General features: G+C 47.6%; 1 protein-coding gene across 7 annotated transcripts in view; it reads left to right on the top strand.

Annotated features, from left to right (window-relative positions):
• Nucleotides 1–12,162, top strand: part of usp54b (ubiquitin specific peptidase 54b) — a 46,398-nt gene that overhangs the window by 19,556 nt on the left and 14,680 nt on the right. For all 7 annotated transcript variants that reach the window (XR_009793648.1, XM_061810684.1, XM_061810685.1 and 4 more), the window contains 11 exons: nt 1,121–1,255; nt 1,421–1,534; nt 1,609–1,691; nt 2,770–2,875; nt 4,361–4,507; nt 8,951–9,100; nt 9,366–9,546; nt 10,411–10,593; nt 10,984–11,203; nt 11,353–11,739; nt 11,800–11,927. Coding sequence is in view for 6 of the 7 variants with exons in the window: in XM_061810684.1 (XP_061666668.1) it covers nt 1,121–1,255; nt 1,421–1,534; nt 1,609–1,691; nt 2,770–2,875; nt 4,361–4,507; nt 8,951–9,100; nt 9,366–9,546; nt 10,411–10,593; nt 10,984–11,203; nt 11,353–11,739; nt 11,800–11,927 (1,834 nt within the window). In the remaining variant the exon portion in view is untranslated. The remainder of the gene's footprint in view (nt 1–1,120; nt 1,256–1,420; nt 1,535–1,608; nt 1,692–2,769; nt 2,876–4,360; nt 4,508–8,950; nt 9,101–9,365; nt 9,547–10,410; nt 10,594–10,983; nt 11,204–11,352; nt 11,740–11,799; nt 11,928–12,162) is intronic.

Raw genomic sequence — 12,162 nt, 5'->3', positions numbered from 1 at the left:
ATCTCATGACCTTTCCGTCTCAGCTCCCGCCGACATTTGGGGTCAAATAAAGGCTTTTCCGCAGCCTCGCTCGCTTTTGTACGTCCGGCTTCCCAAACACACTTTCCGCCCCCACCCCGAAACAGTTTTTGCGTCGCTTTTTCCTATTTCGCAACCCGCTTTTGTCGAGAGAAAAGCGCCCGTGTATTATTGATGGCGTCCGCTCCGGGGGCCCCGCCGTCCCCGCGTTTGATGGGTTGTTCCTCCGCTTCGGTTTCAGGCTTCGTCAGGCGGGACACTGAGCCGAGGAGGCTCTCCAAGAACAGACCACGCATACATGCGTGTATCTTTCCTTTTTTGTTATACTCATTTGAGTGCTTTGTAAAGTCCATCCAACAGTACATCTTAATCCTTCACCTATTTTCACTGCATCCCATCCTGTACTTTTGCTCTTAGCTACTTTATTGTATTCCTCTCTCGGAATATTGTCATGACCTCGATTGATAAAGTAAAAAGGGCTTCAAGATCATTCAAACCAAAAATCCTCCCTGTCTGAACTCTTACAACCTACAACCTAACCCTAACTGTAATCTTGGCCTTCTGAAAAGAGGATCGATTGAGCTCGGTAGCTTAGCTCGGCGACACGCCAGCACGATGGCGGTTGAGACCGGGCAGCGGGATAGCAGGATCGGGCAATCGTCCGCAAAGCCAAGTCTGCGTGAAGCACAGAGCCCGCAGAACGTCCAAAATATTTCGTTGGAAGCGTTAGACGATGTCCCCGTTTACGCAGCCGGACTCGCGTACCGGATCGCGAGGCTTTGAAGAGCGCGCCGACGAGCAACTCTGGAAAAAGCTTCAGCGAATTGGCGAGAGTTGTCGTAAAAAAGTCAGAAGTTAGAAGAAGGCTCTCTGATGGTTTAGCAAGTCCTCTCTCGTGTACTTGAGTCCCGAGACTCCCGTGAAATACAAAAACACAAACAGTAACCGAGAGTATTCTGTAGACTTCCACACCGGGTACGCGTTCGGCAGAGAGGTTAAATGGCGGTGCCCGTAATTCAGCAAAAAATGTGACATAATTGAAAACAATCCATATTTTGGTGACACTATCCGATCTTAGAGCACTGCCCGTGTGTGTCCGCAGAGCATCTTCGCCCAGTTCCAGTTCAGCAGCGAGCGCGTGCTGCCGTCCGACGCGCTGCGGAGCGCCCTGGCTAAGACCTTCCAGGACGAGCAGCGCTTCCAGCTGGGCATCATGGACGACGCCGCTGAGTGCTTTGTGAGCCACGGCCGCCGAAAGCTTAAAGCTAACTTAGATCGCAGTTAGATATATAAAGAAACGACAGAAATGTAACGATTTTGGTCATGAATGTTGTAAAAAATAACCAATTTAATTTCAAATGAAGCTATATGCACAGCACACAAACATTTTCTTCCTCGTCAGGAAAACCTCCTGATGCGCATTCACTTCCACATCAGCGCCGAGAGCCGAGAAGACATCTGCACGGCCAAACACTGCATCCCGCACCAGAAGTTTGCCATGACCCTGTTTGAGCAGGCACGCGCGAGTCCGCTCCGAAATGTCATAATATGAACGCGTATACGAGCCTGAATGTGTGTTTGCGCTCGCAGTGCGTGTGCAACAGCTGTGGCGCCACGTCGGACCCGCTGCCCTTCATTCAGATGGTTCATTACATCTCCACGACATCCCTATGGTGAGGATACACGCACAATCACGCAAGCGGCATGCGTACAAATGCTAGTGCGCGCACGCAAACGCGCGCAAAATTCCCGAGTCGTCGATTTGATTCTGGAAACCTCACAGAGGGGAGAAGGTTGAAAAGTTAGAGAAGAGAAGAAGAGAGGTTGGAAAGTTGGCGAATAAATGAGGGCTGGCCACTTCATTAGGTACACTCCCTTGAACGGTAGTCTTGTTATATATTTTTAGATAAATAGAAATACCTTAAGCCCATGAATATTAATAGTAATATTATTTTTTTAAATGATCCATCCGCCCATTTTCTACAGTGCTTGTCCTTGTTTGATTTTCATTTGGAGGGTTTCGTCGCCGGCCAATCGCAGAGCCAGAACGATATTACCGTAATTCCGGGCCTACAGACCGCACCTGGGTCGAAGACTCACCCAGTACATTTGTAAAGGAAATACCATTTGGTACATACACACGCCGCAGCTGTGTAAAACCCACAAGTGGCCACATTGGAACACGAGATATTTACAAAGAAAGACGGTACACAGAGTTTAACGCTAGCGCAGTTGTGCTTGTGCTAGCACTAGCGCCGCCGCGTTAACGCTAACACTAGCGCTGCGCTAACAGGGAAGGATAAAAAAAAAAACATACTGGTAAAAATCACTGAGTCACGGCAGTAACACACTAGCGCAGCGCTAACAGGGCCAGACCGGTAAAAGTCAGTTCCTCGGCACATATATTCCACCGGCCTCACTCTTGCCTTTTCCGCTCGAGTGCCCCCTTGCGACCGTTAGGAAAAAATGCATAAATTAACTGCATCACCGCATAAACCGCAGGGTTGAAAGTTTATAGGCTGGAAATTACGGTTATTGTGGGAGGAAATGAATATGAAATCCATATTTATTTGGGGAAAATATATTCATGCTGCACTGAAAAAAATTATTTAAATTATTTATGATTTTTAATTGATCTTCCTATCAGAATATAACATTTTATACATGAAGAGTATAAAAAAAAAGGTCTACTTATCCATTTTCTGTTTGCGATGCACGTTGCAAGGCGGTTTTGTGCGTTTGTTGCCTCAGTAACCAAGCGGTGAGGATGCTGGAGTGCCGGGAGAAGGCCACGCCGGACATGTTTGGGGAACTTCTTCGCAACGCCAGCAACATGGGAGACCTGCGCAACTGCCCGGTGAGAGCGCGCACACGCAACGAAATCGTGTTGCAAAATGACAAATATGCGTGGCGTGGTCAACTTATCAGCACAATGGCTGAATAATAAAGACAGTGAAATAATAACGCCGGCATTATATAACATAATCGCAGATGGTTTTAGGGCGTTTGCGTTTCTTACGTAATTCGCAGCTCATTTGCATCTCCCTCCACATTTTCTCCGCCGCGTTCGTCACCGTAAGCATTTCCCCCCCCCCCCCCCGGACTCGTCCTCATCGACCCGCCGGCGTGCCATAAAGTGAGGCCGCATTCGCATTGTTGCGGCATGACGACGCGGTGCAGTGCTTTGCATAAATATGAAAATTAAAAAAAAAAAACAACTACATATTGTGTTTGGGTTTTGTTGTCCGACTTAGCAGAGAATTTGGGATAGAAAGCAAAAGGGTCTCCCCGTGTGGATAGTGTCTGTTGTGTTGCCACATTGGGGAAGCGAATGGATCTAGCTTGGCTTCAGCCCCCCCCCCCCCCCCCCCTCGTTGCCAAAAAGCATCCCCACAAAGAGGTTCCTCTGCGGGCTTTTTCACGGGCTCCAGAACCCCCCGTCCTTTCTGCCTCCATCACGAGCTACTGCAACTTACCGCACACATCAACAAAAGATAACAATCAGAAATAAAAATAACGCACACTTTTAAGATTTGATTTAAGAAATGGACGTTTGACGCGACCGCCACATAAGGAGCTGCTGAGGGAAAGCTCGTTTTACCCACTTCGGGAGTTTGTTTTGACTACCTTCAAACAAAGCACGGAGGAAATATTTTTTCCGCCGCTTGTTCTGCCAACCTGGAGACTTTTTCGAGGCCCGTTTTGTCCGCCTTTTGTCGTCATTGGCGGTACCAGTCCAGTGTAATTTTGATATGTAAATAATCAGACGCACGGAAGATGATAAATCATCGTCGTTGCTCCTTCGTCGGCTGATTGATTAAACGTGGATTATCTCCTCGAGTTGCGAGGGAGTTTTCCACGATCAGTATTCTGCAAACCTACACTTTCATCCGACCGCCGGTGCAATTATATAACAGGCCGGAAAGGTCCTCTTGAGAATGGAGAGGCAGAATGGAGGAGCATCGATCCAAGTGCCCCCCCACCCCAAATCCCCCCGCCCACCATCCCCACACTTCCTCAAAGAGAGAGTCCAGTGTGCGTGGGAGGCTCGTGTTGGCAAAGCCCGCCGGTCGCCGGGGTGTTCTCAGGCTGTTTCCGACGCGGCCGTGCCAACGCTTTGTGGATGTGTGTGTGTGCACCCCGGCTCTGTGGTAGGTCATGACTCAAAAGGAAGCATCCAGTACACGCAGTCCTGGACTCGGCAGACAGCCCGCAGGGACTAACATGTCCTTGTGATGTCCACATCCTTTCATCCTCACCACTAACCCACACAACGTCAGAGGATACAAATGAAGCCAAAGAGGAGGGTGTTTCAATACTTTTGTCTTCTTGTCCCCCCCAGAGTAACTGCGGGGAGGTGTTGCGCATCCGCCGCGTGCTGATGAACTCGCCCGAGATCGTGTCCATCGGGCTGGTGTGGGACTCGGACCACTCGGACCTGGCAGAGGACGTCATACACAGCCTGGGCACCTGCCTGCGCCTTGGAGATGTAAGTAAGGCTCTTCCACTCCCGTCCACGAGGGGGCGATAATGTGCGATACGATGCAGAGCGGCCAAGTGCCTCCCACGGAATTCTTTTGTTACCAAGGGAGTGATCACTGATCGAAACAAAAATTGAAAAAAACTGAATGGCTCATTGACCACCAAAACTGAAATCGCCATCCGCCATCTTGATACTCCCAAAACAAGCAAGCAGACCTGCGTTAATCGCTTTTCGTGGCTGTGAGAAAACATTTCACAGGCAAATTAGATTTATTTTGACACTGTTAAAGTTTGTTTATAGAGGGTTTGTTTTTATTTTCTGATGAGCTTAATTCACTTGAACAAAGTTTTGTTTACGGTTGTTGTTGTTGTTCACTGTTCACCCTCTGTTTCACCTTAATTGATAGGTTTCCAATGACGCCATTTTGTGTGTCATAGAGGTCAGACAACACAGGTGATAGGTGAAGCGTGAATTTTTTTTTTTCTATTGTTAATTTATCCGATTGGTCTAAGGGTGGTGGCGACGTCATTAGAATCCTATCCATAGACCGACGTTTTTTCCGCGAAAAAGCGATGTCAACATTTTCCCATCAGTGGATCAGCAAGAAACCACAAATTTTTGATGAATTTCATAGTACAGAACTCTGCAAATTGAATTTGGTCTTCAAATGCGAGTAAAAAAAAGTCTAAATTTTCCGTCTGAAATAGGACATCGCAAAGACAACAAATAATGCGTTTAGCATGTATTTTCCCATTGCGAGTCCTTATTTACAAAAATATATGTAACTCATCGACTAAAAATGTAATGTTTTTATGACAAAAAAATGCTTAGTTTTTTGCTATGTTACAATGACAGCGCTTCACAGCATATTTGGGGAAAAGTTAACGTCATGGAAATCGGGCCCTCGATAATCAGAAATCAAGGGTAATGGGTTTTTCAACTATTGTTGATGTATGGTAACATAAAAACGCTTGCTATACCTCAACATTATGATTTATGATGTGACAATTTGAAATGTTGGTACAGATTTGAACAAGAATCACAGAAGGTGACATATGATTTGCCTTTGGGAGCCACATAAAATCATGTGGTGGGCCGGATCTGCCCCCCGGGCCTTGGGTTTGACACCTGTGCTGTTAATCGTGTCCTCCACACGTTTTGGGAGTAGCAAGGTGGCGGCCGACTGGATCAACCAATCGACATACCGCTCAATGTCTATGCGCTATCAAGTCTTTATTTTTTTTTTTTAGATCAGTGAGAGTGATGGGTCTGGGTCATCCATGTGGGAGTGCTTGATTTGTTCACCTTTAGCCATTTAACACTGAAGGAGCGCTTGTAGGGTTCACCTGAACACACTACCGAGGGAGGAAATATTGCTAAAGGAGCAATTGTTTTTAAGTCTTTAAGACAACACTTTTGGAGAACTTGTTTTGAAAAAAAAAACAAAAACAAAAAAAAACACTTATGGCTAACCGAAGTCAGGATTGTTTTGTTTATGTTAAGACTTTGTTGTTGGCACTGATTCCTTTGAGTCACTTTGTCATCATACGAGGTTTTCACAGTGCATTCGCCGCAGTCGGAATATGAAAACTTGTCCCCTCCGAACTGCGAAGGAACCGATTATGGAGGGGGCGCTCCCCCAAAGGAGGTGACCTTGACAGTGAGGACAGGGAGGCGCATAGTGGCCTGAGCTGATGAAACCCTGGTGGACTGAGGACAGTGTGGACCCAGAGGAGGAAGAAACGGGCCTGTGGTTGTCGTGGCAACGGGGCACCGTTCCCCACTCGCGGTCCAGTTGGGTTTTTGGCAGGAGCTCGTGCTGTAAAAATGTCCCCAGTTGAGGCCAGCAAGTGAGCTCACCGCATAAAACCACATCACTGAAGGAGCTAAATTGTACATATGAGGTTGTGCTTTTTTTTTTTTTTTTTTTTTTGCCACCTTGAGATAATAGATTGAGGGTGTGCTTGTTTTGCCCACCAGAAGACATAACTCTTCCCTCTTTCCTTATTGTAAGGCTAATTGTTTGCCCAAGTGTCATCCCTATTCTAAAATAGATATTGAAATGAAACACAACATATTTATAAAAATAAATATGAGCGGAGAGCGCGTCATCCACACGCAAAGTTGCGGAAGTCTCATTCGACATCGTGGTCGCCATATTGGCTGCATCTTCTGCCCGTGACGTCACCCCGGACATTCGCCATTGAAAACACGCTGTGGCCCCTACTGTGGGAGACGAACACGCCCGTTCAGACACGGAAGAGGAGAACATCTCACAACCGAGTGAAGTGAAGTTTCGAGCCACATTTAGATGATATGCGGATCACTTCTAACTAACAACAGACTCCCAGGCAGTATATATGAGCCAGCCCGGCCGAAGCCGTGATCGGCGGACATGGCGCCGATGGGCACATCGACATATTTAGCACCTCTGTCTTACGGAGACAGATCTTTTGTTACGTTCTGAAAGGATTACGTCTTCCCCCCAACTATTGTTTTTTTTTAGTAGCTGTATACACACCTACCTGTCATTTGGAACCCACGAAGCTCCCGTCCTTTGCACCCGTGCAATCCATTTTTCACGACGAACCGAGTCTCTTGGAAACTTATGAAGGGTAAATCCTTCCTCCCGAGCAATACCCAGCAATGTGAACGAGCCGGCATTTTGGCTAACACGAAGGAACAACGAGCTACCTTCCCGCGGGTAAAACTGATAGAAACAAACAAGTCTGCTTGAGTGCGCCACTGCCCTGTACATCACTTCCTGCTTCTTCTCAAAACAAATCCCTCGAGAGGATTTTCATGGCGGGAGTGACAAAAAGCCATACACGTCAAAATCATGTTTTGGCTAACCCTTGGTCATCACCGAGGGACCCTTTGTTCGACTGACCTTAACAGCTGTACCCTTAAAATGACGTGCGGACTGGAATGCATTCCAGAGCGCAGACGTTGACACGTGATCGCGGGGCTTCCTCGGGCGGCCCTCGCGCGCACACGTGTTGCAAAGCAGTGTCATGACCGAGCGATGTCGGTGCATTTCAATGCCGCCGTAACATCTCAGGCACGCTCATTCCGAAGTGATTCCCATGAATAATGCATGAGTCAGCGTTGTAGCGTGTCAATTCCCCCGTCCTCACCCCCCCCCCACACCAACACCACCACCGTCGCCAACTCCTCCTTCCATCATGTCGTCTTTTCGCCGCCCGCTGCCTGCCGTTCCTCATCCCCGATGTGAAGAGCGTTGTCACGGGCGTGATGCCTTTTGTGGCTCCAGACGCCCCCGCCGCCTCCACTTCCCGTCGCCGTTCTCCCGTCTTTTCCTCACCGCTGAGCCGATTAAGCCCATTTGCGATAAAAAGAGAAGAATTTGGATAATTACGTGCCTCTTAAATGAGACAATGCGCCGCTTAACACGCGATTTGACTGAATGGCTACGGGTTTGTACACAAAGGGAAGGCGCGGGATCTGGCTCATTCTGAATATTAATAAAATATATTCGAGGGAAAATGTATCGGGACACCTGGGTTCTTGCTGTAACCGCTTCTAATTTTAGGATTTGGGGGAGTGAATTTTTGACGTTTCAATGTTCCTTCGTGGGAACCTCAACCAAGAAAGCTTTTCTTTTTTTTTTTTTATACAATTGTCCAAATATGTAAAGAATCCATCGGATGAATGGAGCACAACATTCGATGGATCAATGAATTACTCACTGACTTACGTCTCTACTGACCCGAATGTATCTTGAGAATTTTTCTGCATGAAGACAACTTGCATATTCATATTTTAATAGTTTAAGCAATGAAAATACAAAACTTATAAAAAATAAGCGGAAGGAAATGGATGGGTGGAAGATAATACTGCTGGACATATGTATTTAATTTATTTATGATAAATGATAAATAAATAGCCACAACATATTGGAAAGGTGACAAACAATATTAGATCTATATTCCTCATTCTGTCAATTATATTAAGAAAATAGATGATCTGAAATATGTATAATTGTACTGTCCTATATATATAATCGGACATTTAAGATAATATATTTCATAAATAAAATAAATTTAACAATAATGCATATATATAATGTATATATATATAAATATGAAATATGTATAATTGCACTGTGCTATATATATGTATGTATGTATGTATATTACATTAATACAGCAATATCAGTAGCAATACCTATAATTGTTTTTCTAATTGATTTCAAGATGAACTACTTTAAATAATCAGAATATTGATCCAGAATATAACAATGGAAGGAAAAGTGATTGGCGCTTCGGATTACTGCATATGCCATTGCGGTGCAAAAAAAAAAAAAAAAAAAAGAAGGAAAAAAGAACTGCTGCTGGCATTCACGTGAACTCGTCTGTCTCACGCTGCACACCTCTCCCTCTCTTCCCCGCATCTCTCCCCCCTCCCTCCTTCCCTCCCTCACTGTAGTTGTTCTACCGTGTGACAGAGGAGCGAGCTCGCCAGGCAGAGCTCTACTTGGTGGGCATGGTGTGCTACTACGGCAAGCACTACTCCACCTTCTTCTTCCAGACCAAGATACGGAAATGGATGTACTTCGACGACGCCCACGTCAAAGAGGTGAGTCGGGCCGTGCTCCTGCGCGTCCGCGTGTGATTCTGCGTTAAGGTCATTTGGATGTGAGTCGCGTGGAGGAATGTGTCGGCTGAGTGTAAGTGAAGCCATACGTCCTTGCTCGCATGATAGCAGTACTGCAGATGTGTCTGACCTTCGGCTTCAGGCGATAAATTCAAAATGTTCTCCGACTCCGGTTCCAATTACCGGCTTTATATGTGTGTGTCTATGGGTTTGGGGGTGTGTGGGGGGGGTCCCTGTGTGTCTCCAGATCGGCCCTAAGTGGAAGGACGTGGTGTCCCGCTGTATCAAAGGCCATTATCAGCCGCTGCTACTGCTCTACGCCGACCCCCGTGGGACGCCCGTGATACAGCAGGAGAGCGCCGGCGCCGACTCGCCGCTGGAGCTCCAGCACTGCGGCAGCAAGGCCGGCTACGACAGCGAAGACTCGGGTACGCGTGCCGCCGCACGTCAGATAACGGTATATGCGGCGTAGCGGTCGAGTCCTGCTGTGAATAGCAAAAAAAAAAAAAAAAAAAAAAAAAAAATTCGACTGCCCTTAAAAAGGTTTAAATGGCAAATATATAACGAGCCACGTTGTTATAATATTAAACTGATTTTAACCCCCCAAAAAAATGAATGCCACTCAGCAGAGCAAATACAGAAAGGTGGTGAAGAATTTCCTCTAACAACCCAGGCTAAACTTAGCTCCTCTCTAGCATGGAGCTCTTACACAGTCAATATGTAGCAATGCAATCTACTGTTTGGAGAACTGTGACGCGCCAGGGCTTTGGTGCCATCTAGTGACAGGTGCATATGCAGATTTTTTTTCCATCCATGTGCCGCGAGAGCCCGTCATCTGCACTGCGGGAAATTAATCAATTTCATAGAGATTATTCGATTTTGAAAAATACAAACTGCAAAGATGCATGTACACGTGGCTCTGTGTAACTTTCAGTAAAAGTCCAAGCTAAATTTAGTTCCGTCCGATAAACAAAGACCTCTGTGTTATGTATCACATCACAATACTTCCTTGACACCAATTACAGTACTACGTTCCTGTTATCCAGTACTTTGGAGCCGTCATGAGGCATCTCGAGGCATTTCCGACAGATCACCAATCTCACACCTCACGTTCGAAAGGCCGTTCTGTCGGTTTTTAAAACCCAAATGCGCCCCCCTTCAGCCCGCTCTTGGATTACGATCTTGCGTCGATCATCCGGAGTTTGACTTTCAATCTCCTAATCCCCGTGGCATCATTTCCCCGAAACATATGGAAGCTGGGGGGATTATCCGACATGGATCTTTCTCTTCAGGCCGGGAGCCGTCCATTTCCAGCGACACCCGCACGGACTCGTCGACGGACAGCTCAAGCCACCGGGGCTGCCGCAGCCGGCCGCTGCACCAGTCCACGGGGAGCCACCTGTCCAGCGACTCCCAGACCACGGTGGTCTGCAACTACGATCTCGGAACACCGTCGCTCGCTGCTGACAGCAGAGGTACTGCTAAATTCTTTGCGGTAGTTTTAGGTGGACGACGACATACAGTGTGTGTCTAACCTATGCATGAAATCCTGCCCAGGCTTGAAACGTCTGTAAAACCATCACAAGGCTTTAAGACCCAATCGAAACCTACCTTGAAACCTTATTACTTTTTTAAAAACCTTCTTAAAACCTTTCACACTTCACTAAATCCATCGCATGTTTCCATTGTGGCATTTTGGCTAAGAACTGGTAACATGTGACAATCCCCCAGAATTATACTAAAATCTGTTAGAGATAAGAATGAAGCGTTCAGACACTTTATTTCTTTAATAGCTTGGATAATTATAATCACGACTATATTTAAGATCCTTCCCCCCCTAATGATATCATTCTACCTTCGACCAGAGTCAGCAGTGGAGGGTCCTCCCCGGCCTCCCTCTCCCCCCCTGCAGGACTACAAGGAGACGGCCGTCTTCCTGCTCTCGTCCCGCCGGCCGCTCACCTCCTCCTCGTCCTCCTCTCGGCCCCTATCCTCCTCCTCCTCTTCGGGGGTGGGGGGCTGCGAGAGCGGGGTCGGGGGGCCTCACTGGGAGGATGAGAGCACCAGCAGCGAGAGCAAGTCCAGGTGCCGACAGTCTTGTACCAAGTACATTTCAAGGCGATACTTGGAAAAAAAAAAACATTTTGTTGTAATGAGTAAATTATGAGATGAGACGTGGGAAGAAAGACTGACAGAGGAAGGGGTAGCTGACAAGATTTCTATTTGTGGTTCAGTTCCTCCGGTGGCTGCTACCGGCCCACCTGGAGGCCCCGGAGAGAAGCCCTGAACATCGACAGCATCTTCTCGGGCCAAAATCAGCGGATCTGTTCTCAGGGCTACCACACCCTGCCAGGACCTTCTCACCCGCCGCCACCCCAGCCACCTTTCCCCTGTGTCCGGGCCACCACCCCCACACCCCGAAGTTCACAACCGGCAGAGCGCAGGGAGGTCGCCGAGCCGGAGGCGAGATTCGGGCTGGTCGGGAAGCCCAGGTCCCTGGGACGCACGTTGGGCCCCCCACCCCCACCGCCCCTTAGTGGCGTGGAGCACCAGCCTCGCCTGATACAGAGAATGGAGAGCGGCTACGAAAGCAGCGAACGGAACAGCAGCAGCCCTGACAGGTAGGAAAACACCCCAGTAGCACGGTTACAAAACAATCAACACCTTCTTTTGCTCCTCAGGGAGGTGGGTCAACACAAACGGCCGCTTTTGTCGGGACCCTCGTGGCGCTCGGTGCCCAAGTCAAAGAGCAGCGGCGCTATCTTGCAGGAGCTGCCCTCGCCTCGCTGTCCTGGTGCCACCAACGCCGGTAATGCTTGCACTAGTCTCGGATTCAGTGAAACTAAAAGTGGACTGCTCAAGTCCTCCCCCATAAAATCAAAAAAAAAAAAAAAAGGTACATTTTCTGGAAAATGGAGATTTTCGACCGTCAAGTCGTATGCTGCAGCTCAAGTCTAAATCAACTCTCACGAATACCAAGTCTAAATCGCGTTGAGTGTTTTTTTTTCGTTTTCGCTAAGCAAGTCCCAAGTCCTAACCCGGCA

The sequence above is a fragment of the Syngnathoides biaculeatus genome, chromosome 22 (genome assembly GCF_019802595.1).
Source record: "Syngnathoides biaculeatus isolate LvHL_M chromosome 22, ASM1980259v1, whole genome shotgun sequence".
Lineage (NCBI taxonomy): Eukaryota > Metazoa > Chordata > Actinopteri > Syngnathiformes > Syngnathidae > Syngnathoides > Syngnathoides biaculeatus.
The sequence above is the reverse complement of the archived record's forward strand: the minus strand, read 5'-3'. Positions and strand labels throughout refer to the sequence as shown.